General features: G+C 48.9%; 1 protein-coding gene across 1 annotated transcript in view; it reads right to left on the bottom strand.

Moving 5' to 3' along the window:
• The window catches only part of LOC144754196 (E3 ubiquitin-protein ligase TRIM39-like), a 201,882-nt gene that overhangs the window by 88,876 nt on the left and 92,362 nt on the right, over window positions 1-20,644 (bottom strand). The window contains exon 3 of the mRNA XM_078641780.1: window positions 15,529-15,759. Within this exon, the coding sequence (XP_078497906.1) occupies window positions 15,529-15,759 (231 nt within the window). The remainder of the gene's footprint in view (window positions 1-15,528; window positions 15,760-20,644) is intronic.

Raw genomic sequence — 20,644 nt, 5'->3', positions numbered from 1 at the left:
GTTTTTTCAACACTTGATCTTAGGTCTGCGTACCATCAAATAGAACTGGCAGAAGAATCCCGGAATATGACAGCTTTCATCATACCTCAAGGTCTTTTCCAATTTAAAAGGATGCCATTTCGATTAGCATTGGCGGCATTAGTTTTTCAGCGATCCATGTGTCACCTATTTCAAAACATGCAAAGTTATGTGAAATGTTTCCAAGATTATATTTAATTTTTTTCTCCAGATAAAATCTCCCACACCGATCATCTTAGGAAAGTTTGTAAAAGCCTGGTGGAGCATGGTCTTACACTTAAAGGTAAGAAGTGTGAGTTGTTCCAAGAGTCTTTTGAGTATCTTGGACATACTGTTTCCAGAGAAGGTGTGATCCCCAAGAAGTTTCTGGTTGATGCCATTTTGAAAGCGCCTTTCCCAGATTGTACAGATAAACTGCTTTCTTTTTCTGGTCCATGTGAGTACTACAGCAAATTTATTGCTGATTTTGCCACAAAAATGGAACCTTTGAGAGAACTTTTGAGAAAGAATGCTGAATTTACTTGGGGGGGTGAGACAACAGGAAGCTTTCGACAACATTAAAGCTGAAATGGTAGCTGCTCCCACTCTTAAACCATTTTGTATGAATAGTTTATGTGTTCTTACAGTTGACGCAAGCTTGTATGGTCTGGGTTGTGTATTATCTCAACGTGCAGGGAAAGAAGAATGGAATATTGCGTTTGCTTCACGCATGTCACTGAGAGGCGTTATGCTGTCATTGAAAGAGAATTGTTGGCGTAAGTCTGGGGAGTGGAGTAGTTTCGTAATTATATTTGGGGTGCACGATTTGTTTGAAGGACAGATCACAAACCATTAGTTTCAATTTTATCACCTGGTGGTGGTCTTAATGCTACTGCCCGTATAGCAAGATTTATGTCTTGCTTACAAGAGTACACTTTTACAGTTGAATACATTCCAGAGAAAAGTAATGTAACTGCAGATTGTTTATCAAGACTTCCATGCAGTTCTGATGACAAGTGTTATTATGTTGTAGTGGTTGCTGATATCACAGAAAAACATAATAATTTGGTTTTATATCTGAGCAAATATGGAAAAAGGCTATGAGTGAGGATCAGCTTTTTTTAAAAAGTGATGGAATTCACTAGAATAGGATGGCCATCCAAAAATGACATTCCAGTTGAAATCTTTCCTTACTGGAAGATTTCTAATTAATTAATAATTGAAGGAGATTTAATCTTCAGGCAAGGAAAGTGTATTCCTCCATCATCTCTTCGTAACCATATTCTATCTATAAGTCATGAAAGTCATTTGGGCATGTCCTCAATGAAAAGGTTGTTCAGGTCAGTTTTTTGGTGGCCGGCGTTAAAATGATTTGTGGACAAGATTGTGAGAGAGTGTTCTGAATGTATTGGGAGTGAAAACATGTGCAAATGTGACCCTGCTCCTCTTGTTCCTATTCAATGGCCAGACTATCCTAGGCAAAAGTTTGGATTAGATATTGCTGGTCCTTTAAATGTTTTACCACAATACTTTAGGTTTGCTTTAGTGTTTATTGATTATCATTCAAAATGGCCTGAAGTAAAACTTGTACCTCGCCCAACTATTGAGAGTGTCATACTGTTTCTAAAAGAAGTTTTCTCTCGTGAGGTTCATCATGAGGTGCTGATTTCTGACAATGGGGTACAATTTAAATCTCATGAGATGATTGAATTTCTTAAGTTTCCAAATGTAAAACATAGGACTACAGCCTTGTATGAACCTCAAGGAAATGGACAGGTGGAGAGGTACAACAGGGTTCTCAAACAAGACATATTGTGGGCACGTAATTTTGGAATGCAGTGGAAAGATACATAAAGGAAAAAATGATGGCTGTATCGCATAACTCCTCACACCACCACTGAAGTTTCTCCTTTTCGTTTATTAAGGGGACGGGATCCCATTTCCAAATTATGTCCCTGCTGGTTTAACAAGCATTTGCAATGCAATAGGTCTCGCATTAGGCAAAGTTTGAGCTTTTAGTATTGTAAATGGCATTGGCTATTTTTTTTTGCAGTAGTTACGTTTTGTTTTTATAAAAAGGGACATATAAAATATGTTGCATATTGACATATAATAATGCAGCCCACCTATGACTTATGCAGCAACAAAATGGAGCAGCATTGAGATCAGAGTGCAGCTCTGGAGGCCACATGTCCACCCACATAAGAAATGTTAGAGGTTGCCCACTGACAAGTTTCCGAAATGGCGCCACCTCCTCTTCGTAACTGAATAATAAACAGATACATAAGTGGCTCTGCGAGAAAACAACTCGGTTACATAATAGGCTCAGCAGAGGAAACTACAAATAGTGCCGATTAAACTGATCCCAAATGCCCTTATGCAGTGCACAAGGCTGCCGGCCTGGGCATGGGATATTTGAAAGCAGCACAGAAGAGCCCCTGAAACTGAAAGAAGAGACTGGGCCTTTCCCGAAGCAGGGCTGGAAAGAATAACCGAGGCGTGGCATTCCCTTCATTCATGCAAAATGCGCGTGTGTTTGTGGCTTGGCTGCGACTGCCGCTCTGCTGGGAAATTAATGCCTGTTATGCTGAGCTAATGTTTATCAACGTCAGCCGGTTACAGATTTACAGCGGGCTGCACGGCGACCTATTTTCGTGCTTGATCTGCATTTCCAAGGCAGCGCTCGACAATGCAGGCGTGCAGAAAATCCCGGGGATTCCAAACATTACACAATCCCACTGTCTGCACGGGAGAAAATTAATAAAAAGGCAACATCTTCAAGCCGTGCGACCAAGCAAAATGAATCGTCAAACAGTGGGGTCATTCATGAGGAATACATGTACATGATGCGTAGCGTATACCCTGCTCTTCCTGTCCCCATTGTGCCCCCAATTAAAAAAATAATTTTAAATTATATTCATTGCCTAAATGTCTGCTTGCTATCATACGGACTGAACTCTGAGTAAATGTCGTGTCAGGAGACAGACAGTTAATGCACGCTATAAAAAGCGTAAATATAAGGAAAATCATAATGTGCGCATCCTTTATCTAAAAGTTGCGCAACAATTGTGCAGAAGAAACAGCGGGCACTGCATAAAGTTAAACAATTACCAAATGACATCTGAAAACCCACGTCACCAGCCACACCATATCCCAAATACATGAATAAATAAATACCGCCTTCGGGTAAAGTCCGCCCTATATAAAAATGCTTAAATACATAAATAAATAAATAACGCCATCGGGTAAAGTCCGCGCTATATAAAAATGTATAACTAACTAAAAATATAAATAACGCAAATCACCGCCGTCACTTTGCCGGCCTGCGACCAGGAAGTCAGGCAGGCCGGCGCGACAACCGGAAACAGGAAGTAGGAGGGCGGGAGCCTACCCCGCCTCCCACGGAAGAGCCGGAAGAGCCGCGATTGGTTGCAGCACCGGAGCAGGCAGGAGCCTACCCTGCGCCCCGGTGCCGAAGAATGGAGGAAGAGTCCTGCTGCCGGTGAGTGGGGCTTCGCTTTGTGGCTGGCCTGCGAGGGCGGGAGGGGGCATGTGTGGGCGCGCGCGCGGCGGCGGCCTGTGTATGTGTATGTGTGCGTGTGTCTTGGAGTCTGTGTGTATGCGTGTGTGACTGTGGGGGAGGAGGAGGAGGGGGTTGCCTGTCTGGGTGCCTGCGTGTCTGTGTAAGGGCGAGTGCGCGCGCGTGTGTGTGTGTGTGTGTGTGTGTGTGTGTGTGTGTGTGTGTGTGTCTGTGTCTGTCTGTGTGCATGCATGCATGCGCGGTAGGCTGGGAGTATGGGAGGGCGGCGCAGGACGGGACGTGCGCGTTCGTGCACACCAATCCAGCCTGGACTGCGCTCGTGCACCTTCTCGTCCGTCCTTCCCTCGAGACAGCTGACTATACGTCTCCAACCCTGGAAGCATCCTTTGGATGCTAATTCCAGGGCGAGACCTAAAAAGGTCACAAAGTGTGGTAATGCTGAAATTAGTAATGTTGCTAAAAAAGTTCAAGTTCAACAATACAAAAGCAAATGTGAGGGGGGCGTGGCTTAGGCGCCGACCGGGATGGCTGCGTGAGCGAGTTGCTCCGCGCCGAGTCCCGTCTATCTCCTGACATAGTTGGCCCCGCGCGACCTGGCAGCTGGAACTGAGCTCCGGTGGGGTCCCTGACCTGACGGGGAGCGTCTGACCCCCGTCGGAGCCCTGGACGCTGCAGGCGGACGGACCCGACGTCCTGCTGGAGGCGGCTGCAGAACAAAGCCAAGATGGCGGCGCCAAGCGAGCGAGCGCTTGGAGAGCAGCGCGCTGTGGGGTGCTGAGCGACCTGAGGCGCCTGGGAGCCCTTGCGAAGCAGTGCGCTGGTGAGGGGTCCGAGGAAGCGGGACCGGAGCGACGGAAAAGGACGGCGGCGCTGCCTAGGCGCGAGCGGCGCCCCTCCCCCACCTGCTCGCCGGAGGGCAGGAGAGTGGAGCCCTCACTCGCGCTGCACCGGTGGCGGCGCTGCTGACGACTGTGGCCGACCCATTACAGGGGTTGCTGAGGCAGAGGCCACCGGAACACGGAGGTGGACGGCGAGTTGGCAGTGTGCTGAAGGGGCAGCTGCCCAGAGCGAGTGAACGCCCGGCTGGCCGCAGGAGGGGGTGAAGCAGCAGGATCAGTGGATGGACCCCGCGGTGCACTGACGCAGCGCAGATTGGTGCCGCCGGGGGCTCCGATTGCCTGGTGGGACGCCCCTGCCTCTCGGTCTTCCGTGGGGGCTCATACCCCTAGCCCCTGCACTTGGATGACGCACTGGAGATAGCGGTGGGGCAGCGCGGCGTCCACCCCTGAGCTGGTGGTTGGCGACGGAGCGCCGTGGGGGGACATTTGGCACTGCCTGGAGACAGGGGAGCTGCGCATATTTTGAACTGCCATTGGGCTGCGCCGGGTGTCCCTGGGAACAGGAAGGACGGGAGGGCGGCAGCAGCCGACCGTCATTGAAGGAGGCGGTTTGGGTGGCACGTTTCACGTCGTCAAGATGGCCGCGCAGGGGGCTGACCTCGCTGCGCCTCATGAGCGGGGAGACGGGACGTCCGGGGCCGCGGATGGCGATGCCCCAACGGAACCCTCGCCACAGGAGCTGCGGCTGACCCTCCGTCTTGATGCCATTTTGGCCGCGATCACTACCACCAAGGATGAGCTGCACCAGGATATTGCGCAGGTTGCGTCCGGGCTTGGCTTGCTGAGAGCGGATCACGCCAAGCTCTCTGACCGTGTGAAATCAAATGAACACCTGCTCCAGGAGCTGAAACCGGCGGTGGTCACGGCGGAGCATAAACTTGATGACGTTCTCCGCCGACTGGCGATTCTGGAGCGTCGAGCAGAGGACGCGGAAGGACGCAACCGCCGGAACAACGTGAGGGTGGTGGGGCTTCCGGAGAAAATTGAGAAGGGTGATGCGGTGGCCTACTTGGAGGACTGGTTCCGCACGGTGGTGGCGCCAGAGGGCCTCTCCCCCTTCTTCTCCCTGGAAAGAGCGCACAGGGTGCCCGCGAAGCCCCCGCTGGAGGGCCGACCGCCCCGACCGATGGTGGCCAGACTGTTGCACTACAAGGATCGGGATCTGCTGATCCAAAGGGCGAGAGATCATGGGCCCTTCCAAGTGGACAACAGCAAGGTGACGATCTTTCCGGACTATACGCAGGAGGTACAGCGGAGCAGGGCGTCTTTTTTGTCGGTAAAGAAGGAGCTGCGAGAGGAAGGGATCCAATACTCCTTGCTTTTTCCATCCAAGCTGCGGATCATTGTTGATGACAGGGCTCATTTTTTCCAAACACCCGATGAAGCATGGACCTGGCTGGAACTGTATCGTGCGGGGACGGATCGAGCGCACAGGCCCGCCAGGGATCGTGAGCAACCGGTCAGGGTCAGGAAGTCGCAGCGCATCCGCTCCCGGAATAGGCGCCAACGGGCCGAGCGAGAGGCGCAAATGCTAGCCGACAGACAGAGTGCGCTGGAGGCCACGGCGACCATCACGGGCTCGCAGCGGGATGACGCCTCCAGAGGTTCAGCTTCGGAGGGTGAAGGTGAGAAGTCCGGTGATGACGGCTCGGAGGTGGGGGGAGCGCAGGGGCCGGAGGTTACCCCACAAACTTCTGATGGTATCTTTAATGGCTGAGGCGCATGGCCGCTGAACTTCTTATCAGGCCCGGACGCTCCTGACTTTTATTGGACTGCCAGGTTTGGGGCTGTTCTGGTAATATGGGGCTGTGGGCGCGGGGTGGTTGCTCTGTCGTCCTGGTTCGGTGCTCCATTGTCCTCATCAGACCCTTAAGGTCTTCTGTGGTGTCGACCACAGATTAGTGTGATGTGTTGGGTGTTTGAGGTTTGGAACGGGGCTGAAGCTGGGTTATTAGGCCCTGTCCTGGGGAGGGGGGGGTTGGGAGTTACGGGGTTTGTTTTGGAGGGGTTGTGCAATTGCTGTGATGCGGGTCACATTTCTTGGCGTGCGCCACTGCTGGGATTGATGCTCTATGGGGACGTTACCTAATTTGAAATGTGTCACATGGAATGTCCGGGGTATTCGAACTATGGTTAAGCGCCACAAGGTACATGCATACTTGGTGAGGCGGGGCGTTCAGATAGCGATGCTTCAGGAGACTCACTTGACACAGCAGGAATGTGGGGCCTTACAGAGGAGGTGGAGGGGTCAGGTGTTTGGCACGACTTACTCAGCGTTTGCCAGAGGGGTTTTAATATGGATCAGAGCGGGCACGCCATTCCAAGTCGCGAGTCAAAGGGTAGATCCGGAGGGTCGTTATGTGGTGGTGGAAGGACGACTGTGTGGTAGGGAAGTGGTGCTATGTAACATCTATGCCCCCAACGCTGATCAAGCGCATTTCTTCGAGGATTTATCGCGCTCATTAGCGTATTATTTGGCGGGCCCTGTGTTGCTGGCGGGGGATTTTAACTCCATTTCAGATGTGCTGTTGGACAGGTCACACCCGCCTTTGGTAGACTCCCCAGTGCGCAGACTTGCAACCCACAGGAGGGACTGGCAGGAGAAGTGGGGCTTAGTGGATGTATGGAGGGCGCAGCACCCTGAAACTCGAGATTATTCCTACTTCTCGGCACTGCATGATCTGCATGTTCGACTGGATTCAGTGCTATGCTGCGAGTCTCTGGCGCAGATGGTGATTCACTCTGAGTATTTGTCTAGAACCATATCGGACCATAACCCACTGCTGATTTCTGTGCAATGGCAGCTGGCGAGATCGGCGGTCCCTAAGTGGAGACCTCGCCCGGAGACGCTGGAGGATCCGGCGTTTTGTGACACGGTCCGACAGGGTATAGACGAATACTTCACGGTCAATGCTGGGTCGACAGACTAGAGCGAATGAATGGGACGCGATGAAAGTGGTGGTGAGGGGGGTGTGTATGGGACGGTTTTTGACTGTGAGAGGTACAGTGCTGAATGACCTCGCGAAGGCGGAGGAAGTGCTGAGAGGGGTGGAACGACTGCGGCCCGAGCGACCGGAGCTGCAAGACAGCTTGTTGCGTGCTAAGGAGGCGGTGGCGACAGAGACAGAGAGACTGCGGTGCTATGATTATAAGTTGTATGCGGTGAAAGTGCATGACGAGCGAGATAAAGTGGGCACGCTCCTTGCGAAGTTGGCTGATCCGAACCCTAGAGGATGTCCGGTTATGAGTGTGCGACAGGAGGATGGGGAGGTGGTTTATTCGCAATCGGCGGTCCTGGGGCGCTTTCAGTCCTACTACGCGAATCTGTACACCAGCCACCTCGAAGTGGAAGCCGCGGCCATAGGCGATTATTTAGCTCAGATCCCTCTACCGGTACTGGATGAGGAGGACGCCCGGGACTTGGGGGGCCCTGTAACCCTAGCGGAAATCAGAGGGGCGATTAGTCATATGGCGCGGAACAAAACCCCTGGGGTGGATGGGCTGCCGATCGAGTTCTACGCCAAATTTATGGAAGTGTTGGCACCCAGACTGCAGGTTGTGTATGCGGAGGCGAAACAATTGGGGCGGTTGCCCGACTCTATGACGGAGGCGCTGGTGGTGCCCCTGCTGAAGCCGGGCAGGGAGGCGTTAGATGTTTCGTCTTTTCGTCCGTTGTCTATGCTGACTGTTGATTATAAGATTTTGAGCCGAATCCTAGCCACCCGGCTCCTACCACTGATGACCTCTTTGGTGCATAGGGATCAGGCGGGATTCATCCCCTCGAGGAGCACTTCGATGAATATCCGCCGGCTGATTGGGGTCATTGACAGTGCGGCCTTGGCAGATCCAGGCCCGGTAGTGCTGACGGTTGATATTGAAAAGGCGTTTGATAGCTTGGAATGGGATTTTTTAGATGGTGTGCTGTTGAAGTTCAGAGTTGGGGAGGGGTTCCGGGGCTGGACGAAAGTGCTCTATTCTTCGGCTAAGGCGAGGGTGCGGCTGGGGACCCTGGTCTCCTCGGTTTATCCGGTCTGCAGGGGCACGAGGCAGGGCTGCTCGCTGTCTCCTCTGCTCTTTGCTCGAGCAATGGAACCGCTGGCGGCGCAGGCGAGGCAGGGAGTTGTTTTTGACGGGATTGCGCTGGGACTTGACTCACATTATATTTCGTTGTATGCCGACGACTTGTTACTGTACCTGGCAGACTCTGGCAGAGCTCTTGAGGGCGCGGTGGACATGCTGGACAGGTTCGGGAGGCTCTCAGGCCTCAGGGTGAACTGGACTAAGACTTGTGTGTTTCCGCTGCGGAAGACCACGCTCTGCCCGCAGCTCACGAGGCCGGTAGTGTGGGAACCCTCTTGTTTTGTTTACTTAGGGGTGCGCATCTACCATGACACGGCGGACCTCCTTGAGGGGAATGTGGGGCGCTGTATTAGGGCGCTGAGAGGCAGTGTGGACTTCTGGGCCTCTCTCCCGCTGTCTGTACTGGGCCGTGTGGCGCTGTTGAAAATGGTGGCACTCCCGAGGCTCCTCTACTATTTTAGAACATTGCCGGTGTGGATCCCGCAGGGTGTCTTTCGGGAGCTGAAGACGTTGGTGACCGGCTTTCTCTGGGGCCACGGCCGCAGGCGGGTGGCATTGACCACCCTGATGAGACCCAAGTGTGAGGGAGGGGTGGCCGTCCCCGACTATGAGCTATATTATCTGGCAGTGCAGCTCCAGGTCCTGACGCAGAATGTGGCCAGAGAGTTTAGGGGGCCTGAAGTTGGCCGGGGGGTGGGCATTCAGAGGTATGTCTTGTCGTCTATCGTGATGCAACAGAGACTGGCCAGTAGGGACCTCACGATGGAGGAATGGACGTTCAGACTATGTTGGAACAGGCACCTGAAGAGGGCTGGGAAGCGCCGGCCATACGCACCGGAAATTCCGCTGGGAATGCTCACTGCCTTACCGCATGGGGGTGATTGGTCCCAATTGTTAGAGTGGGAGGACATGGGCTTACAGATGGTAGGTGACCTTTATGTGGACGGGACGCTGGCCCCGTTCCAAACCTTGCAGGAGCAATACGGCCTGCCGAGTGGTACCTTCCTGTTGCATGCGGCGGTTGTCGCGGCCCTGCAGAGGCATTGGGGGGGCGGATTGGCTGAACCGGAGGTGACGACGGTGTGCCAATACGTAGTGATGGCAGCGGGCACCGTTAAGGCGGTGACCTGCCTCCACAATAGGATGTTAAATGACGGTCTGGCCCCGTTAGCTGAGCTGAAGTCGCGTTGGGAGACCAGCATCGGTAGACAAATCCCGGACTCCGTATGGGGTCAGGTGCTACACAGGACCTGGAAGGGGACGCGGAATGCGAGATTCCAACAGGTGCATTATTTTGTGCTCCATAGGGCGTATTTGACCCCGGAGAGGTTACGGCGACACTTCCAGGTGCTTGATGCCATGTGCCCACGATGTCTGGAACCTGCGGTGGATCTTGATCACATGCTGTGGGGTTGCCCGAAATTGGGGGACTACTGGTCTGAGATAGGGGACCTCTTGAATGCTGTCACGGATCGGGAGGTAGATTTTGACATGGCCGCATGCCTGCTTCTCTGGTTTCCGCATACCAAAAAGACCAAGGTTACGAGCAAATTCATTGGGTTGGGACTGATATTGGCACAGCGTGAGATCACTTGGCATTGGAAGTCTAAAGAGGGACCGTCTGTACGGAGGTGGAGGAATGAACTGCTGAGGTGGTCGAGCTGTGAGAGTGTGTTACGAATGCGCCAGGCGACTAGGGCTGGTAATGAGAAGTGCTTGGAACTGGCACGGTCCTGGGAGCTGGTGGTGCAGGCACTGAGGGACTACCTGACCGAAGGCGAGGACACTGATCAGTTATAGCCAGGGATTCCGTGTGGCTACTTGCTTGTCAGAGCTTCCTGATAGTTGTCACCCGAGAGCAGGAGGGGGATGGTGGAACCCGCATTAGCAGCAGTTGAGGGGGGGGGTACTGGGTGGGAAGGAGTCGTTGGAGGAAGAGGTTTGCCGGCTAGCGGCAACCTCCCGGAACCGGTTGGCCCAGGAAGGTACTTGTGAGGCTTTAGTAACGTGACATTAGAGTGGCCTGGGATCAGATGGAGAGAGTGGGTTGGTTGTTGTGGGATAAAAGCGGATACGAAGTGTTATACTTGACCTGTGCCCCGAATGGGACATGCACCGTGGTACCTCCAGTGGACTGACTTATTGCTGCGCCGCCCAGCCTCCGGGATGTGGGCCACTCGGCTGTGTATTGTATTATTATTGCACTGTATGATGGGGACCGTTGGTGTACGGGTTGGTTTGTTGGATGTTTTTATTCCTGATTCTGCAATAAGAATATATTTCAAAAAAAAAAAAAAAAACAAAAGCAAATGTCATTACGATATCAACATGAAAGTAAAAGATCCTTCATTTTCTGTTGGAGAATAAGTTAGAGTACGTAAACCTGGCACTGCACTTAAAGGTGAAATGAAATTTGGTAAACCTATTTAAATTGTTAAAGTTAATCGCAACAGTGTTGTTACACAAGACGGAAAAGTATGGAACATTAGACGTGTTAGCAAATGAATTTATTATAATCCTTAAAATCTTCCTTAGGGGGGAAATGTGTTACATTTTATTGTACTTATTGTTTTATATTTAACTACCCTTTCCCTTTAAACTTTTGTATACATTTGGTTATGGCTCCTGCCATGCCTTCTGTGTGTTCCTTTTAGAATTGGAACCTTGCTTGGGTTGTTCACTTTTGCCTGAGACTTTGAAGATAGCAGTACTGTGCCTTTCTCATTAAAGTCCTTCTTTTTATTCTGGATTTTGTAAGTTATTTTTATTTGAGTCTTACAGTGAAAGTTGGAAAAGCAGAAGGGAGCAGAGCAACTGGTGGTGGACTGAATGGATGGGCAGCCTGCACCTCAGGCTGTGTTAGATCTACTAGCTTGAAACTGCATTAGGAACTGCAAACTGCCAACATGTGTCTGCTGTCTAAATGACCTCAATCGCACTGACATGTGCAGACTTCCTGCCTGTGAAAATCAAACAGACGCAGAGAATGATGACACCTATTCAGAAGAAGATGATGGCGGCGAATGGGAATGATAAAATTGGGTTTATGTTCACTCATGACATACATTGCCTATGTAAGATGTAACAACTATTATTTTTTGAAATTGTAAGTGAAAAGTGGCCTATATCATGTCATCTGGCTTCCTTGCCGTGTGCTTGAGAGACTGGTGCTGGCATTCCCCGTTGGGACTTTTATGCAATAGGAGCTGTCGTCATTGCTAATGCGGACACCTTGACCCAGACAGAAGCCACAACTGTTGAAAAAAACCCACCTGCTAGCAGGATACGGATGTCAGTCTGGACAATGTCGACCACCCGTCAGCTTCTCACTGCTCTGAACTGTTCTCGCGCTTTTGGGTGCATCACTCGCCCGAGGAAGCTTCTGGTAGCCGCTTTGGGCTGGACGCCAGCAGTGCAATATCTGCTGCCACAATAATCCTGCCACTGGTCCACATGCCAAGTGAACTCGTTCCATAGTCATGTACCATGGACACGGCTGCTGAACAAACAGGTTCGCAGAGTGCATCTCCTAGTGCCACAAGAGCTCATCTCCAATAGGAAGGTAAAGCGGGGCACATCTTGACAAACTATGAGACTGAATACACAGGAACACTAGACTTTTGCCAGAGTGAACTCTTGTGGCACTGAATATTGGATTCCTCTACACATCAGCTGTTGGAGTGATCTGAGTGTCCTGCATCTATACCTAATCAATGCCCATGCACATACTTGATGCAAGGGACTTTAGGCATTAGGAAAACTCTTAGAGCGTGTGAACAATATGAATCCATCATTGGAAAGGAGAGTTACGGTTGGCTGAATTGACCTGTATATTTCTATGGGTTACTGACATGCAACACCTTAGGCTGAACTGACCATTATACTGGGATGGGTTACTGGCATGCACACATCACGTAGGCTGAACCAACCTTTAAATCACGTAGGCTGAACCAACCTTTAAATTGGGGAGGGTTATTGGCATGCATGCTACACCGTACGTAGGCTGAACTAACCTTTATACTGGGATGTGTTACTGGCATGCTTGCAACACCGTGGGATCAACTGACCTTTATATTGGGATCCGTTACACTTCAGGAGGAACTAAATTGCATATTGGGATGGGTGAGTGGCATCCATGCAACACTGTAAGTAGAATTCACCATGACATTGTGGAAGTGTCATTAGCCTGAAGAAGTACTGCAGGCAAAACTAACCTGCAAGGATCCGCCAAACTTATCTTGGAGATAAAACTTGCACTTTTGACCAGGAGTGGAATTTTTGCATTATTATTAACGACAATAAAAACTCAGCTGGTATTATGTTCTGCAACCCTTCTACCAAAAACTATGCTTGTTATGCATGTTAATCTTCTGGTCCTGGATCCATACACAGTCTTTATCTTAAATTCAGATTCAAAATAAAAGATATAAAGGAGGCTGTGAGGTCCCTTTGGAATATTCAGGCTGCTGGTCCAGGTGGCCTTCCGGAAAAGCAGTGCAAGGAACTGCCAATGTGTTAGATCCAGTGTTTCTAAACTTTCTTCAAAAGGTCACATCAACAGATCTGGGGCAATCACCCTAGAATGACATGAGAGGTCACATCGACAGGTCAGGCGCCAACATCATAGAATGGCACGAGATGCCATATCAAGAGGTCAGGGGCCATCATGGTAGAATGACATGAGCGGTCATATCAGAATGACAAGAGAGGTCATATCAAAAGTTCAAGGTACACCATGCTAACACAAGGCAGACGTAGGCCTCTTCCTTGAAAAGGAAAAACCTCTCAGAATATAAGTCTTTCTGTCCCTTTCCACATTTTTATCTGCATGGGTGACTTGAGCCCCAAACTGGTGACCTTGGGCAACATGGATTCATTTTGTGGGAAGGGTCAACATTGCACATTAAGTTACAAACGCCCCTCCTCAGTAGGCTCAAGTGCTGCACAAACACTTTTATCATTTTCCTAGAAACAGTAATGGCATTGGAATAGGTGTTTAGGGTAAACTTATTAGGTGAACTATGTATCTGTACCAACATCGACAGGCGATGGTATAAACAAATTCAACTTCGACTCAGAATTGGCAATGGAACAAGAGAGGGATGCTCTCTTCACGCTCACCTGAGGCCTTTGCCTGGAGCCATTTCTCAGGAAGCTTCTTGGCTATGAACGAAGAATCCTATTTGCTCAGAGCATCACTGTTAAAGTGAAAGCGTAGGACCATGGTAAAAAAAACCTCATCTCTAGACCCATCCTACGCTATATTGGTGAAGAATTTATTTACTGTTCGTGGTAATGAGAATATTTATTTATAAACGACATTTTTCTTGCTGCCGTAAAGCAATTTTGGGAAATGTACATCACCCATTCAGTGATATATCTGTGGGTTACACTTAGTCATGAGTAGTCACTGTCCTTCAAACCTAGGTAGTTTATATGCTACCAGGATCTCCTTGCTTCATTAGTTTTGTGGTCCCACATGGTAAATATTATATCGTTATGCAAATTTATGCACCTTTCAGTTCCTTACCCATTTCTGTGGCCACTTAGTTTTTTATGCAGCAACCTCTTACTTAATCAGGGTGTATAAAAAACCCCAGTGAGCTTGCCCATTCTAAATGGCGAATTATATATCTCACTGTTCACCCTAACAAGAGATTGGTGTAATCGAAAACATATGTCTGCCTTCATGAGGAGAAAAGTAAGGACTATAGAACAGAAATGTTTTCAAACTTCTGAGAAAAGTGAGTAAAATGGTTCTTTCCCATTCTCCCAGATTTTGCTTCTCATTATGTATTTTATTTTTATCTTGTTTTTTATTATGATTTGCACCTTCGCATCCTTATTTTACTGTCACCAGAATTGTTTGGTGTGTTGCAACCTTCCTAACAGAAGAAAATACATAAATAAAAAACATAACTAATCTTTATATTGAGATGGGTGTGGTAAAAGACACTGGAACTTGTCGTCTTTAACCAAGTTATTGAATCACCATCACCATAGCTCTCCAACAGACAGTGGAGAGTCAGCATTCCAAGGTCCGGGAGAAACCACTGGATTAGAGCATGGGGGGAGGGGGTTTTACAGCTGTGGCCAAGGGTGACATAACCCATGAAACATGGAAGGAGAGTAGAACAACGGGTTATAGACATGTAAGTGACACTGTAGGAAGTCGCAGTAATTTCGCCAGTCTGTATATTGTACGGGGCTCACAGCACAAAAGGGGGCCCTAAAAATAAGCCATCTGTATGTTTTTGGCATCTGGCAGAGTGCATGGGGTCAGTGTGCATTGACCCCGTCAGAAGACCATGTGTGTTATCAATAAACTATGTGGTATTCTCCTCTCTAGGTGGCAATGTGGTAAGGAGATTGAAGTACACCTATACTCCACCGCACATGGTGGTGGGAAAAGGAAAAACCTTTTTTTATATACAACTCTCACCCACTCTAGAAGTGGTATTCACCATCATCGGGAGCTCTTGGAAGAAGTGTTCCTCAACCACCCCAAGGTAACCCTTTATTCATGCGGTGAATGGGAAAGATTAAATCTGCGAACATGCGTGGCAAGCAGGATGCTGTGGTCCTTTGACCCTAGAGAAAAACTCAGACATGTTTCTACCTTACACTAATAGCCTAACATAGGTCCTGGGAATTCCTCAGTGCGACAACAGAGAAAGTGATTCCCCCAGTGGGGCACTATGGCAATTTTTACTGACAAATGCGTAGCATGCAAAGGGTAAGCTTGTGCATGCAGAAAGAATGATGTACTTGCAGTGTATTTATTATATTTATTTATAAAGTTTTATATAGCGTTTGAAGTACGACATTATACTTATCAGGGAGTGGTGGGGATTGTCCCTGTAGTCAAGCTAGCATCAGGGGGTCCCTGCCCTCTGCAAACCTGTTTGGTGCTCCGCTTTCCCTGGCTGGTCATGTGAGTTACCCGCACACATCTAACCCTGCACGCAAAGTATGAATATTTCTTCTCATCCTTATCAAACTGTGTCTCACCTTCAGGAGTTCCCACACTGGCTCCTCACACTTTTTTTCTATCTCTGTTATCAGGACATTGAGAGAAGTGATTTGATTGGACAGTGTGGTGATATTTGCATGTTCTACCATGATGATTTTCTTTTCCATCTCCTTCAGTCTCCCGTACAGTCTTTGCTCCTTTTCTTTCAGGAGTTGCCGCAGTTTTTCAAACTCGGATTCAATTTTCTGCTTCTCAGTTATTAACTTGTCCTGTTAGAAGCAAAGAAAAGCTGGTTAGATATTATGAAGCTTCCAACTAGTGCTGCCACGCTTCGGGTGGGGATCTTGAGGGGGAGGGCTCAGGTTCTTTCAAACTTCATAAAACTAACATGTTTTTACTCATTTCTGAACAGCAGTCTCTCTAAATACCTTCCCTTCTACCGTCTTAAATCCTTCTCACACTCCCGCCCTCTCCCCACAGATACCTCACAAACCACTGGGAGGTCCGAATGTGTAGGCCACAGGGAAGCTCGATCCATGGAGAAAGTACAAGGGAGAGTACCCAACGCAGGCCGAGACAGTCAAAGACCCAGAGACAGACTGAGTGGAGAGACTGGCTGAAGTCGGTAGAGGGTTGTGTCCTCTATTTGTCCCTAGTATACAAGTGGAGGATTGTGGTCCTGTGCTGTGTTACTAGAATACAGGTAGAAGGTTGTAATCCTCTGATGTGTCACTGATATTCAGGTTTGGGGTTGTGTTACTGTGCTGTGTCAACAGTATAAAGGTAGAGGGTTGTGGTCCTGTATGTGTCACTAGTTCACAGGTGGAGGGTTCTGCTCCTGGGTTGTGTCACTAGATATAGGTAGAGGATTGTGCTCCTGAGAGGTGTTACTGGTATACACGTTGATGATGTGTGACCAGTTGTTATAGTGTTGTGCTTCTGTACTGTGTCACCAGTCCTGGCAGAGGGTTGGGACGTATTAGCTCTCTCCTTGGGAGAGGGGTGTGGCCTTGTGTTTGTCACACTAAAAAGGAATGTGTTCATGATGTGTGCGAAACTGTCATGCTCTAGCTCCCTGAAACCCAATTGGGACTGAGGTTTATTTTTTCTTAATTATTTTGTAAATAAGTATTTGCAACATTGATAGAAGTCTTTAGCTGTCTGGTGGTTGCAAATTTGGGAAGTTTAGTCAAAGGCTCTGGAGAAGAGTCAGGTCTGCCGCGGTTTCATATATGAGGGGAGGTGAGGAAGGTCTTCAAAGTGACCAAAAGAACACGTACATGAGAGTTGACCATTAGTGCCAATAATGTTGTCTTAATTACATTTCTAGAGAAACAAGGATCAGTCATAGTCTCTTGGCTAGAAACACGATTGCATTAATTATTTTAGAGATGTTTAAAGGTATTCCCAATGGGAAATCTAATATGCAGCTTTTTTGTTTCATTTGGAATTTCATTGGCATGTATGTGGCATATAGAATTGTACCTACACAAGTGTAATTGTAATTACATTTATATAGCGCTTACTACTCCCGATGAGACATTGAAGCACTATCACCAGGGAGCACGCTGCCCCAGAAACCAATGTTAGTGGGTATTCCGGTGTCATTAGTTATTGTTTGTTATCAAAACTAGTCTTGTGCACTGAAGTAACTCACTCCATACATTTACTCTAATCTCTCTGTGGTTCAATAAACTAACAAGAGTTAAGAGAGCTCATTAGTGGAGCGGTGCAGGAATGTGAGTTTATGCAATTAAATTGCGAAACGTATAGTGCATCATCACCATGATTATGTAAAAAGGTTTGATTTTCATGTATTGCAGGAACCTGTAACCCGCCCAAAGTAAAGGAAAGTAGTTTTTTGAGATCGGGGCTGATCAAAGTTGCTTTTCCAAAGGGACACCGGGGGTTATGAAATATATGCTTCTTCTTATCAGAATGATGTAAAGGAAACCCCTGCCACAGTCAAATTTGACGTCATCCGTGTTGTGTGGTTCTACCCTTTATCGACCTCTGTACGAGTCTTCATCAGGAGAGGGTTCTTAGTTTTTGGGACCTGTTGATAAAGTAAAACATCTACCATCTGCGTCGCAGGGCGTGATCGGGTAACTTTTGTCCTGTGCCAGGGCAAGATCACAGAAGGTACTCAATGAACTGTATGATAGGGCATGTTGTGACGGAAATGTCTCGAGAATTGTAAACAGGTGTATACCCCAGCACGGAGTAAAAGACTGCACGTGAAACTGATCTGACCTTTTGTGTGGCCAGGCAATCATGCTAATATAACATGCACAGCGGCCTTGTCCTTCTACTGGTAACACAAAGCTCAGAACCTGTTGTGACATGGAGGGGCGCCCCAAGTGTGCCCTTATAACCGAGATGGCAATACTTCCCATGTCCTGAGCTAGCCACCTATAGTGGTGGTGGCAGCGTACCAAGTATGGTGTATCATTAGTCGCGAACAGACCTTTTTCCTGTGCCAGATGAGAGTGCAGTCTAATATAAAATTCTGCATTAGTGGGCGCCCCAAAGTCTTGCGCTAAACTTCCTTGTGCATGTCCACTGCATATATGTACTGTGAATGTGTAGCACACATGTGTTAAAAGGTCTCTGTGTATGGTGAGGGTTTCAGTACTGGGACAGTGGGCTCCATGTTAGGTGGCCCCTGTTTTAGCATGGTACCAGATGGAGGGTGGCTATAGCTTCCCAATGGAATTGACTGATTTTATGCAGCTTGAAAATGAAGACCCGACACTTAAGTGAGTGAGGATGGAGACAGGGCTACACTTAGAAATTCAGTTACATTCTTATTAGGAGAGGGCTGCTGGTTAGTGCTCTCTGAGCCCTGCCCTTCAGAAAATGGTAGGATTGATGGGTGGGACAGAAGTTTCTGTTAGGAGAAGAGGATTCTGGGCTCGTCCTGTCCTTTTGTCTGCCCCTCTTCACTGCTTCAGGACAGCTCATGACAGCCAGGTGCAGGGGTCTCACACTTCTTTGTGCCCCTGTTTTGGATACTCCTGCTGAAGGCAGCATCATTGCTGCCTCCTGCGAGTGTCAACACCTTGTGCAAAGGCTGCGTCTGAAAGATATCCAGGAAATGTCAAGATAATCAACCAAACCGGTTCTATGACCATAGAGAGTGGATCAGCATCACCTCTTTGTAAAAACGAGTATAATAAATGCAGGCATTAAATATGGGACCTCGAACCATGGCCGATTTATGAGACTGTTGCAGAAAAACCTTGTAACGAGGATCGAGCTTAACAGATAATTTCTGAGATCAGTGGCTAAAGCCAAGTTGTGCCCTTGTTGTTTCCAGACTTAGAAATACATAAGTCTTGAACAAGGGGATAGCCATGTCCCGAAAAGTGTCAAAACGTAACGTTTGATTTAAAACTAATGAACTATTTGTAGGTTAAAATATACTATAAAACTCCGCAACCACGTATTATTTTGCTGAAAACACAGCATCAGTACCCTCTCCCTCGACTCTGTTGGAGGCATACAAAACGGTTCTGCGGGGTAGTGCAAACGCGTCAATCTCGGGACACAAACAAACATACCAGAGAGAGCTCTCGGAGCTAGAGCTAGCGCTTCAGGCGGCGAACGCGGCACACATGTCGGATCCCACGACAGAAACTGCACACACGTTGAAATTGCGCCAGCAACAATATCAAGATCACCTCAAGACACAGGTCATAGACAATTTATCTAACACAGCACACAGAATTTATGACATCGGAGACAAGGCGGGGAAAATGCTGGCTTGGTTAGACAAAAAGGGAGGGAGCAATAAAGGCATACAGCACCTCTATACCCAAGAGAGGCAGTTACAATCACACCCGGAAGATGTGGTGCACACCCTAGCGCGGCACCTCCAGGCAGTCTAAACTCCAGAACAGGAGGTCACGGCACAAGCGGCAATGCTTTCCCTAAGTACCATAGACGTCCTAACGCTTCCACCGGAGGCAGTACATGAACTTGAGGCAGACCTAACAGTTGACGAATTACAGCGAGCAATCCAGACGATCCAATCCGGAAAGGCTCTGGGCCCCAACGGTATACCCATAGAATGGTATAAACTTATGTCCGACACCCTTAGTAAACATCTTTGGCAATGTATGAGAAGAGCCTGGCGAAGGCGGAACTCCCGATAGACCAACGTACTGCCACAATAGTGGCTATACCTAAGCCTGACAAACCTCCGGCGGAATGCTCCTCATAATGCCCTATCTCCCTCCTTAACGCGGAAGCCAAAATCCTAGCGAAACTGTTAGCCAATAGGCTAATGAAGCACCTTCAGCTACTGATCCACCCGGATCAATCGGGCTTCATGCCCCATAGAAGCACGGCCCTTAATCTTAGACGAGTGCACGGGATAATGGCGCAAGCCCCCTCCCTGTCGGAAGCGGCGGTGATCCTTTCATTGGATGCTAAGATGGCATTCGACCTAGTGGAGTGGGAATACTTATTTGCAGTTTTAGCCCGTATGGGCTTCGGCCCTAAATATATTGCTTGGATCAGACTCCTGTATGCCAACCCTGTTGCCCAGGTCACCGCCAACGGACACATCTCGCATACATTTCCGCTGGCAAGGGGTACTCGTCAAGGCTGCCCCTTGTCCCCTTTACTCTTTGCCCTAGTGTTGGAACCGCTGGCAACATTGATCAGGAAGACGCCATTATTGAAAGGAATTGGGTGGGCAGACGGCGAGGAGGACCGTGTGTCGCTGTACGCTGATGACATGCTGATCTATCTCACAGACCCTGAAAGGGGCATCCCGGCGCTTTTAGCGCTTTGTGACACGCACGGACAGACGTCGGGTTACACACTGAACTGGTCAAAATCAGTGATCTACATATTGAAGGGGCCGAGGCCTGTGCTTGCACTGGACTGCCCGCTTACGCTGACGTCGAGCTCCTTTATGTATCTGGGCATCCACATCACCGACAACGCCCCAGACTTTTTTGAAAAAAACCTGAGGCTACCCCCGGAACGTCTCCGGGTGGACGTGAAACACTGGGCGGCCCTGCCATTGACCCTCCTTGGGCATGCTGCCCTCTACAAAATGATGGCACTTCCCAGATTTTTATACGCCCTGGAAAATACACCATATCCAATCGCACCGCGTTACTTTAAACAAGTCACGGCGTT

The sequence above is a fragment of the Lissotriton helveticus genome, chromosome 5_1 (genome assembly GCF_964261635.1).
Source record: "Lissotriton helveticus chromosome 5_1, aLisHel1.1, whole genome shotgun sequence".
NCBI classification, from domain to species: domain Eukaryota; kingdom Metazoa; phylum Chordata; class Amphibia; order Caudata; family Salamandridae; genus Lissotriton; species Lissotriton helveticus.
This window is presented reverse-complemented; position numbering and strand designations above follow the sequence as displayed.